General features: G+C 43.1%; 3 protein-coding genes across 4 annotated transcripts; 2 read left to right on the top strand and 1 right to left on the bottom strand.

The window, feature by feature from the left end:
- The first annotated feature begins 298 nt into the window (after positions 1–298).
- Positions 299–6,491, top strand: LOC125295474 (cytochrome P450 2K1-like). The gene is made up of 9 exons (XM_048244733.1): positions 299–572; positions 1,824–1,986; positions 2,221–2,370; positions 2,488–2,648; positions 3,486–3,665; positions 4,005–4,146; positions 4,602–4,786; positions 5,279–5,420; positions 5,643–6,491. Exons 1-9 carry the CDS (start codon positions 369–371, stop codon positions 5,828–5,830), a joined length of 1,515 nt encoding a protein of 504 aa, XP_048100690.1. The 5' UTR covers positions 299–368; the 3' UTR covers positions 5,831–6,491.
- On the bottom strand, positions 6,480–16,373 carry LOC125295475. 2 transcript variants are annotated; one of them, XM_048244735.1, is made up of 4 exons: positions 16,119–16,373; positions 15,192–15,847; positions 14,968–15,102; positions 6,480–6,713 (listed from the first exon to the last, which is right to left on the bottom strand). In XM_048244735.1, the coding sequence occupies exons 2-4, from the start codon at positions 15,819–15,821 to the stop codon at positions 6,552–6,554; spliced, it is 927 nt and encodes a 308-aa protein (XP_048100692.1). In that variant the 5' UTR covers positions 15,822–15,847; positions 16,119–16,373; the 3' UTR covers positions 6,480–6,551. The 2 variants fall into 2 exon arrangements, with proteins under 2 accessions (XP_048100692.1, XP_048100691.1); XM_048244734.1 differs by lacking the exon at positions 6,480–6,713 and adding an exon at positions 11,594–12,259.
- On the top strand, positions 16,366–22,020 carry LOC125295476 (RNA-binding protein with serine-rich domain 1). Its single transcript, XM_048244736.1, has 7 exons — positions 16,366–16,484; positions 17,116–17,271; positions 18,250–18,438; positions 18,668–18,767; positions 19,049–19,202; positions 21,172–21,313; positions 21,593–22,020. Exons 1-7 carry the CDS (start codon positions 16,381–16,383, stop codon positions 21,696–21,698), a joined length of 951 nt encoding a protein of 316 aa, XP_048100693.1. The 5' UTR covers positions 16,366–16,380; the 3' UTR covers positions 21,699–22,020.
- Positions 22,021–22,158: the final 138 nt, after the last annotated feature.

Here is a 22,158-nt window from a genome sequence, read left to right as displayed (position 1 = left end):
TATTGCCCGGCCCGTGCACTAAATCAATACAATCCCTGGCCTTCTGCCCAGTGGAGAAACTGACGCTGCAGTACTTGTACAGGATAATCAGGTGAGGGTTCAGCTCACCTGAAGGGCTTAGGGTGGATGGAGGTGTGCCCATACCTGTCTGGGAGAAAGGTAAAGTAGTGATTGACTCGGTGATTGGCTCAGGACGTGGGCTTGCCTCTCAAGCACGCATTGATCATTAACTTTCTGATGGGTTGGCAGCAGTGACACAAAGCGCATATGCCATTATAAAAGGACAAGACCAGAGCCAGCTCATAGACAGCAAGAACCTGGGAAAAGGACAGTGTTTTTATCGGCCGCTCTCTTCACTTGCCCTCTCCATGGCTGTACTTGAGGGACTTCTCCAGACCCCCAGCACATTCTCTCTGCTGGTTGCTGGGTTGCTGTTGCTGTTTGCCTATCTGTACTCCTCTGGTGTAGGCAGCCCAGGGAAAGGGACAGAGCCTCCGGGACCCACACCACTGCCCATCATCGGCAACCTGCTGCAGCTGGACCTGCAGAAACCATACGACACACTGTGCAAGGTGAGGATTCAGGAATTATTCACATGCATTAAGAATGTGTATGATGTCTATTCTTCAGAAGGAGGAAAAGGTGCAATGTGTTTTCACATCCTTTAAAGGGACACCAGGCAATGTTTTCGTGTTAATTACTCATCTTCGTAAGTCGGTATATAGTTAAATGACTCATTACAGGGCGAATGAAGCCTCTCTCGCCCGCCCCTACTGCCTGTAGGAAGAATATCCCGCTTGCAAGTTCAGTGTATCGTACCCGCCGACCGAAGCAGGATCAGTTTACATCCTGCATACAGCACAGATGAAACACTAGCGATTGTTGCAAACGTGTGTATAATGGCAGAGCCAGCGAAGAAGCAGCGAAAACCCTTGACGGAAGATGCAAAGAAAAGGAAAAGAGCTTCAGACCGAGCGAGGGGGAGTTTCGTAGAGAAAAAGCATCAGGCTTGCCTGGTGTCCCTTTAAGTGTAGTTGTGCAAAATAGCAATAATATAAAAGTGTTACACTATGCAATAATATAAAAGTGTTACACTCTATTGTCTCTTTTTGGCATTTTTTATAATAACACAATGACTACCAGAAGGAATGTATCTTGGAGTATTAATAGAGATATAATCAGTACAAATTTCTTATATACTTACTAAATGCAAAAGATTAATTGATTTAAGATCATTAAGACTGTCACAGAGTGGATTCATTATTGTACAAAGGTGTGGTAATCAGTAAAAAGAAAGAGCAAGAGCCAACAGAGGCTACTTCGTTTGTTACATAAGGCAAAGATAATGATTTTCTGTGCAATAGGTACATAGATCAGCAACATAATTACCAACCTCTTTGTCACACTCTAACTGACGTGAAGTCAGCCTTGTTTGTATTGCACATTTCAAAACCTGTGGCCATGTGCTGAGGTAAATAGATTCACAACTAATTTAGACAAGAATGAAAAGAAATGTGAGCAGAAAGAAGGAAAAAGCAGGTTTTAGACGTGCAAAATATAAGGATCACCACCATCAATGCTGTCTTTATAATTTAGCTCAAAAAAAGCTCAGTTTCTTTATATCTAAAAACAAAATCTTTAATATCAAAACAAATCTTTCTCGGTTTTATCACAGTTCAATTCACACACACACACTTCATCTAAAAAAGATGTCAAAGGTTTTATTTGCCTGCTCTTAAAAACAAGATATTTTACATCAGTGCTCTCTCTGTGCCTTGCACAAGCATGGCGTGATGTTAATATCTGACTGTACTGACCCACAGCTCTCCAAAACGTACGGATCGGTCTTCACGGTTCACTTTGGACCTACAAAGACTGTCGTCTTGTCAGGATATAAAACGGTTAAGGAGGCCCTGGTTAACCATGCTGAAGAGTTTGGGGATAGGGGTGTCAGTCCCGTATTCAAGGCTATAAACGAAGGACATGGTAAAAGCACTATTTACTTTTCTAGTAGACCATCTGTCTATGGTAGATGTTTAAAATGAATTTGAATTCATAGCAATATCCTGCTCTCCAAAGCAGTATGTCGATGTTGACTGTGAAATGGACATGTTTTTGTACGTGAATGTTAAAATCTTAAGTATTTTCTTTTCAAAGTGTAATATGAACTTTGTTCTCGTGGTTCACTCTACTCACTCCAATTCTGATTCTGCTTCACAGGAATTATCTTCTCAAATGGAGAACAGTGGAAAGAGATGAGACGCTTTGCTTTGACAAACCTGCGGGACTATGGCATGGGGAAAAAATCCAGTGAGGAAAAAATCATTGAAGAGACACGATACCTGTCAGAGGTGTTTGAAAACTTTAAAGGTGAGATTAACACAAACTACTTCTTGCATTTATACAGGTTGTGATGCTAAGATGTAGACCTCAGTTTAACATGTCTAGGGCCTACATGGTGATTGACCCTGATGTATTTACACCCAGGTAAAGCATTTGATACGACTCAGCCGGTGAACTATGCTGTCTCAAATATCATCAGTGCCATTGTGTACGGCAGCAGGTTTGATTACAACGACCACAGGTTCAAAGCCATGGTCAACCGAGCCAATGAGAACATCCGACTCGGTGGATCTCCAGCCGTTCAGGTGGGTTACTCTTAGTCAGAGAATGGCCTGATGCCAAGTTTAAAGGTGGTGTGTGGAGATATTTTTTAGTTCAGCCTGAACCAGAAACAGCAACAGAGTACAAATAAATAACTGTCATAAATGGCTTTGTTTTGTGTAGCACAGATGAAGTTAAGCGTCGGTCTGATTCTATTGTAATGCCACATTGTAATGTATTGTCACTGTCGGTGGAAGAGTGTTGTGTGGCTACCTTCAAGATAACTGGAATCCAACATAATTGCACATTGCTCCTTTAAACTCCCCCGCCTAATGATGTCCTATTGTGAAATCATGTGGTAAAATGTCAAATGTAGATACTAGCAACATTGCAGCAGTGCAGTAAAAGTGCAATTCTAAGCTAGCAATAGGCTACAATGGTTTCTTGAGGGTGACCTTTTCCCCACAGAACTGTAGATTCACATGGAAAAATCCAACGTCATTACATACGCACTCTTGTTAATGTATACACCTCGCTGACATCAGAGTGTGTATATTGACTTGCAATAAGATGTCACACAGAACCCAGACAGTACAACAGACACAATATACAATGTAATATACAAAAAGTACACAGCGTGTAAATGTGTAGGGACCCCCCCAAACTGCTGCTTTTACATGCGCCACGGCTGACTGTGCTACCTGTGTTTGCAGCTCTATGCCATGTTCCCTTGGCACCACTGTGTTTGCAGCTCTATGCCATGTTCCCTTGGCACCACTGTGTTTGCAGCTCTATGCCATGTTCCCTTGGCACCACTGTGTTTGCAGCTCTATGCCATGTTCCCTTGGCACCACGGCTGACTGTGCTTCCTGTGTTTGCAGCTCTACGCCATGTTCCCTTGGCTCGGTCCGGTGCTGGCAAAGTGGCGAAAGTTGAAAAGCACATCAAAAAAGCAACTTGAAGAGATGGGGAAGCTGATCAGTGAGCTGCAAGAGACTCTCAACCCCTTTGAGCAGAGAGGATTTGTGGACTCCTTCCTTATCCGAAAACAGAAAGAAGAGGTAAACGTTCTGAATTATACGGATTCCTGTTCACATATCTGGTGGTATTGTAATGAATTGTTGATATTTCCATGTCCCAGTTATACAGCCACTAGGCCTACAGATGCACATGGAATAATCAAATGCAATCACACTGACTGACAATAAATGTCCGTTGCAATATAAAGCTTATGTATATGAATTTCAGGGTATAAATCATATTCAATTCACAAGTAGGGATAAGTAAATTATGAGGTGAAACATGCCATGGTCTTCCTGTATAAAGATTGTCCCTAGAGGTGCTAAAGATACCTTGTGTCTGTATTGTTTTGGCTTCTAAACTGGGACTGTGTTGGACAGGAATCTGGACATAAGGATACGTTCTTCAGTCAGGAGAATATGGTCTACTCTGTAGCCAATCTGTTTGCAGCGGGCACAGATACGACAGGGACGACTCTGCGCTGGGGGCTGCTGCTTATGGCCAAGTACCCTCATATACAGGGTAAGAGGCGGAGTCGGAGAGCTAATGCATTTCCCTTCAAATTCACAATCTTGCACTGAAAATATTTTGCTTTGACAGAGCTGACATCAGATATTGATATCTGACTAGTGAATTGTAAAGGACTATTTGTTTTATCTTTTCTCTGTCTATATCTGTTCTTTGCTTTTATTTATTTAGGTGCATTGAATTGCCTCTGTGTGCAGAATAATGGGCTAGTGCTACATTACTTGCCTTGCATTTGCCTCACTAACTGCTGCAAATTTGCTCACTGAATGGCACAACAGCTTGCAAAACATGTGATTGAGCTGAGATCACAATCATGTAGGAGCAGTAATTAAGTTGCCAGTGCTCACTTGAAAAAGAGACTTCTGTCTTAATGTGACCTCCCTGGTGAAACTAAGGATAAAAAAAAAAAAAAATGAAGTACACTGAACTCCATGGTGATTCATTTGCAGACCGAGTCCAGGAGGAAATAGACCGGGTGATTGGCGGCCGGCAGCCAGTGGTGGAGGACAGGAAGAGTCTGCCCTTCGTGGATGCCGTGATCCACGAGACCCAGAGGCTAGCCAACATCGTGCCCATGAGTATCCCGCACACCACCAGCTGTGATGTCCACTTCCAGGGCTTCTTCATCAAGAAGGTTTGATCTCATTATTTATACCGTCATTACATTTTATTTATACCGTCATTACATTTTATGGTTACGGTTATGGGATTTGGCAGACGCCTTTGTCCAAAGCAACACACAAATACAAAAACAACATAATATTTAAAATTTAACAGGGAACAGATTAGAATGTTGGTCATTTTAGTAAAATGTATAATGTTATGCATCATAATGTGCAGTAAAATTCTGTATGCTGTATTTCTCTGACCTTTCCAATGCATGCACGGTGTGTATTGCTGGCTTTTTCTCATTTGGATATTGGTAATCTATTTTTACTGTAAGAAGTGTCATTAGACAGAGATAAAAAAAGCAAAAAACAAACAGATGTCACTATTTAAGATGTTCAAAAGGTGTGTTTTCAGGCTGTTTTGATGCATTGTCAGACTATAGCTTTACCCCAAAAAATTCCTGTGATATCTCTCTGTCATTTGACCCCTGACCTGTGACCCTTGACCTGTCCTGTAGGGCACGACGGTGTTTCCCCTGCTGACCTCCGTGCTGCAGGATGAGTCCGAATGGGCCAAACCATACGCCTTCCACCCTGAACACTTCCTGGATGACCAGGGGCGCTTTGTCAAGAGAGACGCTTTCATGCCCTTCTCTGCAGGTATATATATATATATATATATATATATATATATATATATCTTGGTCAGAATAATGTACTTACCTTCCAAGAGCTATCATGCTTCTTTTAATTGATGGTGTGTTATGATTCTTGGCTAATTTTTCAAAATGTTTTTTAGGGTCTTTTTTAACTGGTGTAGTTCTTCCAGACAGAACCCTATAGGTCTCTCTATTAAGTTTCTCTCTCTCTCTTTTCTCTCAGGTCGCAGGGTGTGTTTGGGTGAGAGTCTGGCTAGGATGGAACTCTTCCTCTTCTTCGCGTCTCTTCTTCAACGCTTCCGTTTCACTCCTCCTCCCGGCGTCTCCGAGGACGAGCTGGACCTCACCCCGGCGGTGGGTTTCACCCTCAACCCTTCCCCACACAAGCTGTGTGCAGTCAGTCGCTCCTAGGTTCCTACCACCATGTATATGTAACCGAGGTCGTAATTTGTCCGCCTCTCACGCTCACGGCCCTCAAAGCCGCACACCTCAACACACACACATAGAGGAACCTCATCACATGTTTAAATGTAAATATTATTTAGCGATGTAATACTGAGGTAATACTGAGGTAGTAGTGAGTAGCGATGTAATACTGAGGTAGTTTGATTTATTGCTACCTCATATTTTAGTCTGTATAGGGATACAGAGAATGTTTGACATTTTGGTATTGTAGGCTATTTTGTTGTGAAAGTGTTCTTGAACTGAATTTCCCAGTTTTTTTTAAAAAGAAATCTAATTATTTTAGATTATTTTATTAATATAATATTGTAATGGTATTCTTATTCTGTTAAATATTCCTATAAATCAGCAATATGTTGTGTAATGACCATTTCTGAAGTTTTCTTTGTAACTAATGCACCATCTTTAAATTAATTTTGATGTGAGTGTGTTCATCTACAGGCCAGATAAACACTGTTGTTAGAACAGGACACCATTATGTTGGCTACAGTAGCCAAGAGACACCAGCTAGCTTGCTAAAACAAAATAGCTTGCAGCTGCTTTAAAAAAAGAAAAAAAAATCAACTTTTGAAGTTATCCAAAGAAAGAAATAATAAGAAATAATAAAAAACAAGTCATCCTTTAATAGTCCTTCATACTCTGTGTCAATATCTTTTATTGTCAAAATCCTTTAAATAAGCATAGTGAAGAACACATGTCCAAAACATACTGTACACTGACACATGTACACACACACACACACACAAAATATAGATGTCCCATCTTGAGGTGTCCTCTGTTGACCAAGAAAGTTATTGCAACACGTCTGTATCAAGAAAATTGGTTTTCTTGACTAAAAACACAGAAAATGATTAAATGATTTTAGCACACAAATAATATGTGGAGAAAACAGATCTGTAAAAAGGACAGGAACTAATCCTGAAGCTGAGGCAGGAGGTACCTTATTGTCTGTGGTGGTGTTTCTACTTGGCCTGATCTGATCATAGCTCAAATTGTCATTATTATTATTACGTATTCACTTTGCCGACACTTTTATCCAAAGTGAGGTGTAGACATCAGTTATTACAGGGACAGTGTAACAACTGCATGCTAGCCCAGCTCTTCAGCCACTACACTACAACCGCCCCACACAATCAGCATCGTGATCATGATCACAATACTTTTTTTAAATCTACGTTTTACATCTTTTTTTAATGCATTCAATCTCCTTTGACCTGTTCAATATTTAACATTTCACAGTGAGACTAACTGGCAGCAGAGCATTTACAGAGATTTTATTCCAATGTGCACCTGACCACCTAGCTATCAATACAAGTTTACAAAAGTACACTTTGGTCAGGGTTTGGTGTGTGACCACATCTGTCTTTAAAATACCTGCTTGTGGTCATACCATGCCGATAAAATACCTAAGAGGATCACAACATTGAGGTACAGGAGTAATCAGGATATTTGGGAATATGGGCTGGTGAATCCCAAGTGTACAAGAGTAATCAGGATATTTGGGAATAGGGGCTGGTGAATCCTAAAGTAATCAAGAGGAATCAGGATATTTGGGAATAGGGGCTGGTGAATCCCAAGTGTACAGGAGTAATCAGGATATTTGGGAATAGGGGCTGGTGAATCCTAAGGTACAAGAGTAATCAGGATATTTGGGAATAGGGGCTGGTGAATCCTAGCCTGGGTGTTCCCATGCTGCCTTGCACGCGATTTGATTCACGCTGCTAAGGCAGCCTGGAGACCATGGAGCAAATTTTCACCTGAGATAGGGAACCAATCACAGAACAGGGGGGAAAGCAAGACGATGATGAGCTATGCACAGACACATTTGATAGACATCCGTGGCACCCAATAAACGGATCTGGGCATTTTTTTCAAATACGAGAAAATTAACGTTTGGTTCCCAGACCACGTCTCATTGAGAAGTGGTGGCGCTAGCCAGGCTAGGTGAATCCTACGTGTAGCAGCAAATTGGTCAGTGCCAAGGTCAGGGGACGATTCCAGCACTTGCTTGACTGTTTTGTCAGTGTTTCACAACAAATAATTTTTTTTTAATCAAATAGTTTTTTTTATTTTGCTTGTGATGCACAAACGTTGTACAACTACTGTTTCCACATTCTACATCAACATTTACTTTCTTTACATCAACACTGTGCAGAACACTGAGATCCTTTTAATTTTCTTAAACGTAAGACAACAGTAAACCAGAGGCTCTGTCTCAAACCTTTAAAATGAGAATGTTTATTTTACTGGAGTGCATCCTTGAGAGACTACAGTATTAATAATCAAACAGAGAGAATAGATATGAAACAAAACAAAGGCTTTTAGTCAGTAACAGTCTGCAGCCAGTCAGAAACAGCAGCTCAAATAAAACGTCATCTACAACTGGGTCAACTGAAAAGGTTTCAGCATATGTATGTATGTACTGTATGTGTTAGGTACAAAAAGAAATCTCACCACATTTCTCATTTGAGGAACTGAAGTTCAGAACTCCCAACTGTTTTGAGAGAATTAATGGTTTGTGAGATCACGGAGCTAAATATCATGGTCTTTCTGCCACTTTGGTCACCAACGTATTCTACTTTTTTTAGTAGAGTCCATTTTATTTCAAATAAATGAAGTATTGTTTTTCAGGATTTTCTGTTATTTTTTCTTGCGCTGCAACATTCTATGAGAGAATGAACAACAGTTATTGGAGACAAGGAAAATACAGTGCTTTGGAAAAGTATTTAAAGCAACACCAAAGAACTTTCCCTCTGTCGCACGCACGCTATTTGTTTATCCAGCACCGGCTTTGCAAATAACGATGTCCACAGACAAGGTAAAACATGTTGCACGATTTATGAAAGTACAATGTATTGCGACATCAGATGCAAGTCAAATTTGTAATTTCTTATGTCTCATTCCATCGAACTACAGATCCGCTACCCGATCTGGCAAACTTACATAGTGCGGTTATAGCCGATAAAGGGCCGCAAAGCGAATGCAGAAGTGCTGTTCACCCTGTTACAAGTTGATGAACCACTGAAACGATTTTGGAAACATTATTTTAAGGTACAAACAACTCTTTGGTGTTGCTTTAAGCCCATGAAAGTTTCACTATTTTGCCGATTACTAAGGTAACTTAGAAACATTTTCCCTTTCAACATTTTTAATGTGGAGGTACAGTATACTTCTAGTTATTCCCCAAATCAAACAATTGTATCTACTATTATAAATAAATAAATTAAAACTGTTTTCTATAAAAGAAAAATCCTTGGAGATATGAAATATTATGGACATGACGTAGAGCTACAGCTATATATTCTAATTGGGAAAATGTATAAGTATAAGTATAAGTATATATACTTTTTTGATCCCGTGAGGGAAATTTGGTCTCTGCATTTAACCCAATCGGTGAATTAGTGAAACACAAACAGCACACAGTGAACACACAGTGAGGTGAAGCACACACTAATCCCCGGGCAGTGAGCTGCCTGCTTCAACGGGCGGGGAGGGGAGCAGTGAGGGGTTAGGTGCCTTGCTCAAGGGCACTTCAGCCGCGGCCCACTGGTCGGGGCTCGAACTGGCAACCCTCCGGTTACAAGTCCAGAGTGCTAACCAGTGGGCCACGGCTGCCCCTATGTATCCAAGTATATACAATGGTGATGGCTTTCAGGCAGATGGAATACTTTTCTAAGGCACTGTACCTGATAACGAGTACATACCAAAAGGTTGGCACAGTTTGGCACATGGTCCTTTATCCCTGGCAAAGTTCATACAGTAGAAACCTGCCTCTAGTTCCTCACTATGCAGTCTAGTTGGAGGCCCGGATAGTTGGAGGAACCGGATGTACAACTGAAGCGGAACGTATGGCGAAAAAAAAGAGCTTCCACTATAATCAGTGGAACTGGCTACAACAGAGGCGGCAGTAGCACACATGCGCCACGGACATTTGGTAAAAATGGACCCATCTTTTACGTTCTATCTATGTCTTTTCTCATTTCTTTTCTTGGCGTGGCACTTCAGCTATGCTCCCAGTGTCTCCCAGTGTGGTGGTCAGATGCTCTCCACCTTGATGATGTTGAGGAGCTGGGGCTCCTGGGGCGAGAGGGCGAGGGGGGAGGGGGCAGGGATGGACGTGCCGCAGTCCTGGAGGCTGGTGCCCACTTGGCCAGCTGAGAGTTCAGAGTCCTTCCTGCCTGCAAAAGCATCTGTGTGTGACAGGCCCTGACCCAGAGCTGGACTCGCCATCTGGGTGTGTGACTGCACCAGGGTCTGAGTGTAGTCTGGCGGCGTGTGTGTGAGGGACTGCGTGTAAGCCGGCGACGTGGTGTGTGTGTGTGCGTGTGTGTGCGCTGGATGGAGACTCTCTGAGCCGCCGAAGCCGTTCATGCCTCCGACTCCGACTCCTCCCGCCGAACTCATTCCGGAGAACGTGAACGCGCCCACGCCGTCCAGCCCGGAGCTGTCGCTCAGAGACAGGCCGCCCTGCGAGTAGCTGCTCTGCGTGGAGGCGAAGGCCGTGCTCTGGCTGTATGAGGACGACGCCGCCGCCGGCAGGGAGGCCGGAACCGATGACGCAGGCGGAGGAGGGGGCGTCGGGGTGGCGTGGGCCAGTCCGCAGGGGCTCGGCCGCGAGGCCAGGAACTGCAGGGTGCTGAGGATCTGCTTCTGCACCTGAGTCTGCTGCACCTGCTCCCTCTCCAGCCGCCCCTGCTGCTCCACCAGCATCCGCACGGCCAGCGCCAGGCTACGCACCTCCGAGCCCAGCCCCTGCACCTGCTCCCCCAGGCTTTGCCGCAGCGCCTCCAGGGCCCCGGGCTGGTAGCTGGGCGACGGCTCCCTCCTCTGGGGCTGCTGGCTGGCTGGGTGCTGGATGCGGACGCCCGGGTTGGGGTTGTGGTTTGCGGCTGCCTGGGCGGTCGCGCTCGGACCAGTGGGGCTGGGGAGTCGGACGCCCACTCGGGGGGGCGGGACTCCTATTCGTGGCTGGAAGCCTCGTCTGGCCAAACTAGCGTCGGGATGACTGTCCGCAATCCCCCTCTGTAGGGTGAGGTTAGTGGTTGTTTATATATTCAATTAACCTTCTAACACTGTTCAGCTCAAAAATGACCGATTTACACATTTAATTCCCTGCACACACACACACACACACACACACACACACACACATCATAGTTCATGTTGTCATGTTGCCACTTGTGCATGTGAACCACCAATGTTCGCACACACATGCATGCACACACACACAGAAACACCATACATACACACACACACACACACATATGGCCATACCAAACAAACTAAGTAGGGAAGCAAGTACATTATATTTGTAATTAAATTAGCAAGGCAAAAGCAAATATATTGCATATGCCTGTAAGTAAACTGGCAAATGTATTGCCTGCATTTGTTAGAAACAGAGTTATAAATGTAATACTTTATGTTTTAATTGTACTGGCATATGTATTAGAGGTGTGAATCTCTCATGTAAAAGACGATACGATTCACATCTAGATACATGGGCACGATTCGATACAAGAAAAGATACATGTTCATAAAAAACGATTCAGTACGATTCGATGCGATTCGATGCAGTTCGATGCAGTTGAAGAATGGAAAGCATTCTGAAAGATTTTTTTATCATTTGCTTAAGGTGCACATTAATTTTATATTATAAATTATCATGGTCATGTCAATTAGGCAAAAACAAATGTGTGAATATGATTATCTAAACTGAGGTTTGTATCATATATTGTATTGAAATGAAAAAAGAATAGTCTACATTTCAGCCAAACAAAGCAGCCAAATATAACATAAAAATACATTTTTATAGACTTTATAGAGTTATATCTGATTGTTTTCAAGGAGCTGTAGCCTATTGTTGAGGTAAGACAATACCGAAATAAAATAAAACGGTGCTTAAGACAATCTTGGCCTTTTCTCATAGCCTACAAGAACAACATAGGCCTACATATCAATTAACCCATTATCATTAAAGCCTGCCTTCCTTTTTTACCCTAAAATGTTCAGTTCTTTGAGTACATGATAAAGTGCTCTACAAATAAAATGTGTTATTATTATACAAAGGTGCCTGTTTTTTTCATGTTGCGATCATAGTGCAGGTTTTGTACTGAGGTTTGAGGCCAGGTGGGGTGACTGCTTTCTCCTTTTGCTACATAATGCCAGAAATGAAAGGGCTTGCTGTGATGCTTAATTAAATGCGCTCAAAGTAAGAGACCCCTGTATGAAGGCCCGCATGGAAAGGCGATGCATTAGTGAGGCACCCTGTGATGAATAGTCGGAGAGTCGGACGCCCACTCGGGGGGGCGGGACTCCTATCCGTGGCTGGAAGCCTCGTCTGGCCAAACTAGCGTCGGGATGACTGTCCGCAATCCCCCTCTGTAGGGTGAGGTTAGTGGTTGTTTACATGTTCAATTAACCTTCTAACACTGTTCAGCTCAAAAATTAACGATTTACACATTTAATTCCCTGTACCATTAAATATAACATTTTTCATCAGATTTACTCAAGACCTTATGATATCCTTCACAAAAGGCATTTGAACACATGAAATTCATTGTGACTAATTTCTTTGAATTTTGAGTGATTTATTCAACTTGGGTCACACTTTTTTTGTTCACGGTCAAAAATGACCACCATTGCATGCACACTAGGGGTGTAAAGGTTCATGTATTCGTATTGAACCGAAACGGTACGGGCGTCACGGTTCGGTGCATGAATTGACACGGAGAATACACGGTATAAAAATACATAAAACTCGTGTGCGGATTAATTAATGTCATGTGCAATTACTGTTACGTAGCGAGAGTTACGGGAGTTCTTTAGCGACACCTAACGCTAATCTGTAGCCTCGCCTTTATTGGCTGATTGGCGCCTATGTTTTTTTTTTTTTTGTCAGGTCGTCGGTCGAGTCCGTCAGTCATTAGCAGCACTAAGGTTAGACCCACAAGAGTTAGAGGATCCGCTGGTCTCTTTAAGATCGCAAGTTTGAGAACTTCAGTTACAGTAACGTTAGTAGCCTACAGGCGAAAGAGTGGTGGATAAGATGAAACTGTGTGTCGGCGTTGTTCAGCAGTTGTTGGGTATGTGAGTGGAAAAAATGCTACACATATTTGAAGCCATCACCCAGATGTTGTAGGCTACCAATCACTGAAACGAGGGGAAAAAAACAACTTCCCCTGCGCTTCAGCAGACTTTAAATACACATACAAATAGGGCCAAAACCTATGGCTTAAATTAAATGATGTCGTAATGACAGAAAGCTATGTAAATCGCGTGGTAATTACCTTTATGTTGGGGTAACTTGTAACTTCTCACATGAGGAGCTGGTAGTGTTAAGTGCATAGACAGTAAAATAACAACGCTAACCAGGCTAATAAACAAACCATGCTACGGTGAGTTAACGTCAAAGGGCAAAGTCACGTGACTTCTAGTTGTAGTCTGTGTATGAAATGAAAGAGCAATTTCGTTTTTTAAAAAAAGGCAAAATAGTGTGATATTTTCACAGTTAGTAGGCTAGATTATTACTTTACACACAATAAAAAAAATATTGAGGCAAATTGTAGACCCTTCCATATACAACTAAACACAGATTTTGAAGGTCTTGCTTAAGTGGATTTTTTAAAATCATTTTTCTATGTAATTTGCACTTTCAGAAATAAGAGATGCTGTAGGCCTATTTTCAGTTTTATAGCTGGTTGTCTTATTTTGTTTACAAGTTACAGATGGAGTCTGGGTACTTATTGTACTGTTTAGCCTACATCTTACACACTTCAGGCTGTTGCAGATAGCTCAGGGAAAAGACTGTATGACACTAGGTGGTACAGCCTGAGACATGTACAAAAAAAAATGCTTTCTGCATTTTTGTTTAGCTTTTCCCTCCATTGTACCGAACTCGTACCGAACCGTGATGTCCGAACCGAACCGTGACTTCTGTGTACCGTTACACCCCTAATGCACACACAGAAACACACACACCCACACCCACACAGACACACCATACACACACACACACACCCACTCTCTCTCACACACACACATACATACACACATATGGCCATACCAAATAAACTAAGTTGGGAAGCAAGTGCATTATATTTGTAATTAAATTAGCAAGGCAAAAGCAAATATATTGCATATGCCTGTAAGTAAACTGGCAAATGTATTGCCTGCATTTGTTAGAAACAGAGTTATAAATATGTAATACTTTATTTTTTTAATTGTACTGGCATATGTCTGTTTCTTTCCACACTTGCAACTGCCTGTACACTTTATGTGTGCCTCCTAATTTATTATTTCATTCTACTTTCTTACCTATTACTTTTAATCCTGCCTGCCTTCCCTTTTTACCCTAAAATGTTCAGTGCTTTGAGTACATGATAAAGTGCTCTACAAATAAAATGTGTTATTATTATACAAAGGTGCCTGTTTTTTTCATGTTGCGATCAGAGTGCAGGTTTTGTACTGAGGTTTGAGGCCAGGTGGGGTGACTGCTTTCTCCTTTTGCTACATAATGCCAGAAGTGAAAGGGCTTGCTGTGATGCTAAAGGAAGTGTGCTCAAAGTAAGAGCTGTATGAGGGACTCTTAGGCAGGTTGACCCCTGTATGAGGGCCCCCATGGAAAGGCGATGCATTAGTGAGGCACCCTGTGATGAACAGTGGATGGAAGGATGTAAGAGGGGCACCTGTCTGTGTGAAGTGCATGAGTGTGCTTCATGAAGTGTCACAGAATGCCAGCATATGGTTGAGTATGTGCCCTGACTACCATAGCAACATGGCTTTTTGGTGTTGCGGTCAAGCTGCACATTTGCTACCCCGTAGCCCCAAGTTTGAGCCCTGAATGATCCCTATGTTAAAATAAGAGCAGTTAAAACGGTCAAATTTGTAAATTAGTAAATTAAGGGTGGTAGCAGCAAACAGTGTTTAAAGGTTAAAAAAAGTCCACTTTCAAAGACATACATGGAAAGATAATAGATTAAAAACAGGCTTTTCTGCTTGGCTATTCAATGACAGCCTAGAAACCTGCAACATTATGTTTGTGGTCAAATCTCCTCCTAATAAGTGTTAGTAATTAGGGACGCACTCACCACTTGCTGGGGCCTGGGCGCAGTAAGGTCAATTGAGGAGGACACTGGAGGCAACATCATATTGCGCATATATGACTGATCTCTCCTCGGTTGGGGCGCCACCTGCTGGGCAGGTGAAAGACCACCATCTCTGATCTACAAGAAACAAAGACACTCACAAATCTGCACTAAATACTACTTTAATAATAATAATAATAATAATAATAAAACTGAGGTTCATTTACCCTCGCTCGGTGAAGCATGGCTTTATCCAGCAGCCTTTTGCGGGCCAACAGAACAGGGTTGGTGGCTGGTGAGGGAGTGAGGCGTCTCCGTGCAAAGATCCCCGTCATGGCTCCAACACCCGTGGTCATGTTTGTCCGCTGCGCCTGGGTCCCATCCTGCCGAGCTCTATGTGCCAGAGACGTGACGCTGACAATGCGAATATCCTCCTCCTCATCCTGTTTCCTTGCACCATTGTCCTCTCTGCTCCCGCCACTTGTGGATCTGGAGCCCCTCTCTTCAGCCGAAGACCCTCCCTGATGATGAGTAGGGTCAGGGGATGTGGAAAATCCAGCAACCCGGGACGCCTCCCGCATGAGGCTCCCTAGCTGTCGGTCCCTCCAGCTGTTGCTCCTGCTCGCGGAGCTGCCGTCACCAGTGCCCACCGCGGGCGCCTGAACACCAGCAACGCCCCTTGCCGCTGCCAGATTTGTCCCGTTCCTGCCATTGTACTCTTTGAGAAACAAATAGATAGCTTGTGCGGATACCTTGATGTTCTCCAGCTCTAGAACCGCCTTTATCTTCCGAAAACTCAAACCAGCTTCTCGCAGCTCCACCACTTTACGCTTTGCGGCGTCATCCAGCCGACCCATGATCACCAATTTTCAAGGGTCTTGACCTTCATGTTATTGACAAAGAATATTTTTTTATAATAACTTATTAAAGTCAGGGACCAGACTGTTGCATTTGGTAACGTTTCAACATTCAAACATGGGTTCATATGGTTCATCGCCTCAGTTTAAAGATCTGTGATAGTGATGGTATCACCAAATATCTCGCCCAGTTGACAACGTAACGTTACAAGTAAACACACATCGCATTCACCTTGGATATTTTCGTTATTCCAGCAAATGCATATAACAATGCAACTATATACAGAGCAAACTCACCTGCTGCGATTCCTTGCGTTTACAAATCAGGGACCAAATACGTTAGGACCTAACCTGACTCGAGCGAGCTACCTGGCTATCGCTAGTTAGCTAATGTTAAGTAATACAAATCAACCAACGTCAGCTGACAACCACATAAAAGAAGATTAAAACGTACTAAAAGGGCAGGGATCATATTCTGAACATACTAGCCACGTAGTTGGACTGAATTCTGACTTGAGCCTCACAATCACAATTTCTCTCCCCTAATGTAAACACTCGTATGGCACGTCGACTACGTGATGACATCATCTTTCAGACACGTCATCTATCAGCGACACACCGAGGCCAGTGGGAGGGAATTGTTTGTACCATTGACTTAAAAATGTAAGTACTGCAATGTAGAATCTATTTCAATCCTTTCTTATAGTTATTGTTAGAAACGTAGGGAAATGTCGAATTATACTATTGTAGAAGTATACTTTAAATTCGTGTAAATGTTGTCTCCTAAGTGGACATAACACGACTCAAATTAGCTTTGATGGCTCGAACTGTAATAAATGGGAGCTTTCATACTACCAACGTTAATGCCAACGGATCACTAAACGGCTGATAACTAGGTTGATTTCGCACTTCACGGATTGATATATACGTAGGGAAAGAAATGCATAATCTCACCCTGGGTCTTTGGGACTTGTAACTTTTTGTTAACCCCAATTGTTAGCATGTAGGATGTTTCAGCAGCTTTGTTTACAAATGCATCAGCTGGAGATGCTTGCTACACTAACACCAGAATCTTTGCTAACACTAGCTTTAACATTAAATAGGACTACATACATCGTCCTATTCATCTGAAATTGTAAAGCACCAACGTTAGTAATTCTCCAAGCACAAGTATCAGCCAGTAACTTGCTTTTTGGTCCATTGTATCTATAAACATTTTTGCTAACTTAGCTGCTGGGTTAAGGTACTAGTATGGCTTGTTCAGTGAGACACTCTTTTCTTTCTTCGTGTTTAGGGCACCGTCACCTACGAAACGGAAAGAGCGGTCAGAGGATAAAACCAAAGAGCGAGGCAAAGAGAAGTCCGGAACCAAGGAAGGAACAGAGAAAGACCGTGGCCGAGACAAGACTCGCAAACGTCGCAGTGCATCCACAGGAAGTAGCAGCAGCAGGTATGGTGGTGTTGATGTTCATCTCAAATGAAAACATTCTTGCTCAATTTATTTACAAGTAAATCCAGTGTCTCGTCGATTTTTTTGTGGCACGGAGGCTGTGTTGGATGATCATTGTATAATGTTAGGCCAGTTAACGTTTTATCAACTACTGTGGGTTAACGTTTTTTCAACTACTGTGTCGATAATTGATGGGCTGGCACATCATCAATAGCTGATGTCATGAAACATAATGCATAATGCATGCATACATTTTGCACAAATATCTTTCACTAAATTTCAAAGCAGTTGCAGCTGTTCACCTAGACATGTCACAAAGTCGTCTCGATTAATCTTTCTAAGATTGAGATGACCAAGTATGTTGTAATATTGAAGGCGACTGTAACGCACAAGGACTGTTGGTGATGTGCTGGCCACTGGTAAATTACTTGGAGGGTAGAGAAGTGCCACACCTTCTGGCTCCATATCAATGGTTTTATTAATTTTATTTATCAATGGTTTTATTATTCGGCCTGGGGCCCCTCTACCCTCACCATGTATGGTGTAATGGCGTTGTGAGGATCTGCACTGTATATACCGTAGTGTTTTGTAGACTCCTCATATTGATGATCAGTAGAGGATGGAGACTATTTCTTTTCCATGACGCTTGACTGTCTGCAAGGTTTGTCTGCAAGGCTAAGGCTGCATTTCTGTGCTGATATGGATTGATCTCATGACACTGATACCTGGGCAGTTTCAGCTCTTGAGTCTGTTTCTCCACTTCTGTCAAGAGCACTGAACTCTGAAGCATGTTGAATTGGTGGTATATGTTTCCATGGTTGTGTAGCGGTTATTGCTGCCATGGTTGTGTAGCGGTTATTGCTTAGGTCAATACGGATCAGATACCCGACCAATACACACCTCTTTGTCACTTTGGAGTTTGGATAAATGTGTCTGCCAATTATCTAAATATCTGGTCTTTATCTGTTTCCCTCTCAGGTCTCGTTCCAGCTCGTCTTCCAGTAGCAGCTCCGGTTCTAGCTCTGGTTCCTCCAGTGGATCCAGCTCCTCATCCGGTTCCAGCCGCTCCGGTTCCTCTTCCCGCTCCTCCTCCTCTTCCTCCTCTTCATCGGGGTCTCCTAGTCCCAGCCGCAGACGGCATGATAACCGACGCAGGTCCCGCTCAAAGTGAGTAGAGTGCTCTCTACAGTTAAACTTCAACAGGTTAAAGTTGAATGGAAAGTAGATGTGTGCTTTATAGCTCGTCATAGTGAGTACCAGTCCAGTAATATTTCTGTGCTGAATTGTGATATTTAATGATGACTTATCTGTATGAGTTAAATGCTCTAGTGGGGCAGTATTCTGTCTGTTGTCCCTGTGCCGGAGGTAACAGATTCACCAACATTTCTTTCATCAGGTCACAGAAAAGAGGGGAGGAGAAGGAGAGAAAGAAGAGATCTCCCAGCCCCAAACCCACCAAAATTCATGTCGGACGACTCACTCGCAATGTTACCAAGGTGTGGCCGCCATCTCTGTTACGTAGAAATTCTAGATGCACTGTAGCTACAGGAGCATCTGCAGAGATCATAGTGTCACCTAGACACTTTTCTTGTTGGTCTATCTAAACAAAACCATACCCATCTTCACGTTTTTCCACTAATTCTAAGCATGAGGTATAAGTGTGTGGGCAGCTTGACTGACATTAAGTGAAGCTTCTGTGTTTTGTCACAATTAGCAGAAATCTTTGTGCTAACAGTCAAAATGTGGTGGTCTTTTTCCCCCCTTTTGTATTGTGTAGGACCACATTCAGGAGATTTTCGCGACTTATGGGAAGATAAAGATGGTGGACATGCCTACGGACAGATTCCACCCCCATCAGTCGCGAGGCTACGCCTACGTAGAGTACGAAACGCCAGAAGAGGCGCAGAAAGCCCTCAAGTACATGGATGGAGGTAGGCTGATGTCATTTAAAACTAGTATTTGATTCTAAACCAGTGCACTTCTGTTCATGAGAACTATGCCTCTTGTGGTTTCAAATTCAGCTAATTGTGCCTTATGACACCGCAGCTGTTGTCCTCTATGAATCTGTGCACATTTGATTTTAGAATGTGTCTTTTGTGATCCGATTACAATTGGTCAGCCGAGACGCATCACATTTTACACATGTGTGCAAAGTGTACGGTCAAGAGACTATGCTGAGCACTTGTGTTTAAGTTCTGCTATTGCTAACATCACATTCATTAGAACTCCCATTGTCCAGGATGCATCAGAACACATTAACATTTAGACAACAAGATATGTGGTCAAATGCGTCTCATACCACCTCGGCAGCGATTGGATCAAAGTGCGTCTGGGATTGTTTGCACTTGTCTTTAGAACTGGGGGGTATTCCAAGTACGTGGTTTAGTGACAAACCAGGGTAAGTTAACTCAGAGTAAGTGGTAAACCTCCTAATAGAAGAGCTGTATGGCTTCATTCACCTAAAAAAACAATGTCATAGGGCTCTTGTTGTAGGAGGTTTACCACTTACTGAGTTAACTTGGAATACCCTCCTGACCACTTATGATTGGATCAACCAAGATGCATTTGTTTGTGCTCACTACAACTCTGGGGTTGGTATACAGTCAGGCTCTCTAAATTGGAGGAGAACATAATGTCTGAACCATACGTCATTCCAGCCTTGCGTGGAACAGAGGGATGTAATCTGATAGCCTGTTTAACAGAGGCCATTGTGAGAAATGGAGTAGCTACCTCCAGTGGTCATTACACTCCTTTCCCTTTAAGCACTGTAGAAGAACTAGATTCCTGTAGAAGAGCTAGCGTCCTGTAGAAGAACTAGCACTGTAGAAGAGCTAGCGTCCTGTAGAAGAGCTAGCGTCCTGTAGAAGAGCTAGCGTCCTGTAGAAGAACTAGCACTGTAGAAGAGCTAGCGTCCTGTAGAAGAGCTAGCGTCCTTGTGATAATGTAGCCTCGTGGTCCAGGAGAAGCAGACAGGTTTTGGTGTAAAAAAGGTTTATTGACTCAGCGGATATACTCCGAAAAACACCCGTGAAAAGTAACCTATATTAATTACAAAAAAACAATGACTCGTAGACTAGACAAAATACAAAGAAACATGGAATCAAACATTTGACTGTAAATAACCGCATCTTCCTAAACACTCACAGCAGTGTCAGGTACGCACAACGTGGGCAATCCAGAGGACTCACCTTCTCCCTCCACAGGGATTTAGTGATCAGGTGACCTCCCCTAATTGAAAAAACAGGCCTACTCCTTATTAGGCTAATCAGACAATTTGGGTACCCAGGGGCACACGCCCCTTCTTGCGCCTCCAACACAACTACACAAACTAAATCAAAGAACCTGCAGTTGAAATCATAACACCATCACTGGCAGAAAAATAACAGTAACAGAATCTATGCACTTTGCCAAAGGAACATACCACCTACAATGAAAAAACATGCTAAAAAACATAATCAACTATAAACATAGTGACCGTGTGGGTCACTCTGTCACAGTCCTATAGAAGAGCTAGCGTCCTATAGAAGAGCTAGCGTCCAGTAGAAGAGCTAGCGTCCTGTAGAAGAACTAGCACTGTAGAAGAACTACCGTCCTGTAGAAGAACTAGCGTCCTGTAAACTGGCTGTCGGTAGGGGAGCTTTGCAGCACTGGCAATAGGCAGTGTTAAGAAAGGTGTGTGTAGAAAAGATGGGCATCACCAGAGGCTAGATGATGATTATGATTAATACTGTGTTGAAACTTACATCAGTATAAAGGGCCCCAGTCATGCCGGCCATTAATAACATGTCCAGTGTGATCACCATGCATTTCAACACATTGAACTGAAATGCCATGATTGTAACGGGACGTGTGTGTGTGTGAGTGTGAGAGACTACTGACTGATCACTTTTTGTCTTTCAGGTCAGATTGATGGACAGGAGATCACCGCCATTGCCATATTGACCCAGCGTACTCGCCCTGCCCCGCGACGCGCCTCGCCCCCACGCAGAATGCCCCCGCCCCCACCGATGTGGCGACGCACCCCTCCCCGCATGAGGCGAAGGTTGGTACTTGCCTCTGACTGGCGTCATGCTCGACTCAGCTCCTGTTGTTTGATGAAAAAGGAGCATTTCAAATATCCCGCAGTTTTAGTGTTCTTTTGCATGATTGGCTCCTTTTCAGTAACTGTTCCCCCAACTTCCCTTTTGTGTCTTGCATAGATGTTAGATGCATGAACAAATATTGCCATTGGGCTTGAGTTCAAAGGTTCTGCATAAACGAGGCACGAGTGTCACTTGTACATTCAAAGCATCTTCATACTCTGATCCTCCTTCATCTATAGGTCTCGGTCACCACGGCGACGGTCACCTGTTCGCCGGCGTTCCCGCTCCAGATCTCCGGGCCGCAGGCGACATCGCTCGCGTTCCAGCTCCAACTCCTCCCGATAGAGAGTGGCACGCGTCCGTCCCCTCTGGTCGCTGTGTTTCGAGCTGCATTGCCCGATTCTCTGCCCCGCAGTCGCCGTCTCTGATGCCTCAGAGCCTAAAGTAGTCACTGTCAACGTTATTTTATGATTTTTATTTTTTAATTAAAGGTGAAAGAAGTCAATGTCATGGTGAAATCACTTTTGTCTCTCTAACAATAGGTGCATACTGGATTCACAGTACTGTCTTGTTCTAGAAACTATTTAGATCAGATGGGAAATAATTTTGCTACACACTGACTTTTGTACTTGAGTTTTGTCAATTAAACTTATAAAATTACCTTTAACCTGTCTTTGTCTGTATGTGAATAGTGTATGTGAATACTGTATGTGAGCGCTTGACAGAGCTTCATAGTGAGCACTTTTTGCCTTCATAAATGGCCTGTTGCCGTCTGTCTTTATCACGTTCGTTCATGCACGGTGGC

Source organism: Alosa alosa, chromosome 6 (assembly GCF_017589495.1).
Source record: "Alosa alosa isolate M-15738 ecotype Scorff River chromosome 6, AALO_Geno_1.1, whole genome shotgun sequence".
NCBI lineage: Eukaryota > Metazoa > Chordata > Actinopteri > Clupeiformes > Clupeidae > Alosa > Alosa alosa.
Note: the sequence above shows the minus strand (reverse complement) of the source record. Positions and strands in the feature narration are given on the sequence as shown.

Excerpts from the sequence above, each read along its gene's own strand:
- LOC125295474 (XM_048244733.1), top strand. The coding sequence starts at position 369 with ATGGCTGTACTTGAGGGACTTCTCCAGACCCCCAGCACATTCTCTCTG. Across the intron at positions 1,987-2,220 it reads GGCTATAAACGAAGGACATG|GAATTATCTTCTCAAATGGA; the intron begins GTAAAAGCACTA and ends TCTGCTTCACAG. Across the intron at positions 2,371-2,487 it reads GGTGTTTGAAAACTTTAAAG|GTAAAGCATTTGATACGACT; the intron begins GTGAGATTAACA and ends ATTTACACCCAG.
- LOC125295476 (XM_048244736.1), top strand. The coding sequence starts at position 16,381 with ATGGCACGTCGACTACGTGATGACATCATCTTTCAGACACGTCATCTA. Across the intron at positions 18,439-18,667 it reads CGACGCAGGTCCCGCTCAAA|GTCACAGAAAAGAGGGGAGG; the intron begins GTGAGTAGAGTG and ends TTCTTTCATCAG. Across the intron at positions 18,768-19,048 it reads TCACTCGCAATGTTACCAAG|GACCACATTCAGGAGATTTT; the intron begins GTGTGGCCGCCA and ends TGTATTGTGTAG.
- LOC125295475 (XM_048244734.1), bottom strand. The coding sequence starts at position 15,821 with ATGGGTCGGCTGGATGACGCCGCAAAGCGTAAAGTGGTGGAGCTGCGA. Across the intron at positions 15,103-15,191 it reads CCATGCTTCACCGAGCGAGG|ATCAGAGATGGTGGTCTTTC; the intron begins GTAAATGAACCT and ends TGTTTCTTGTAG. Across the intron at positions 12,260-14,967 it reads CGCCCAGGCCCCAGCAAGTG|AGGGGGATTGCGGACAGTCA; the intron begins GTGAGTGCGTCC and ends CTCACCCTACAG.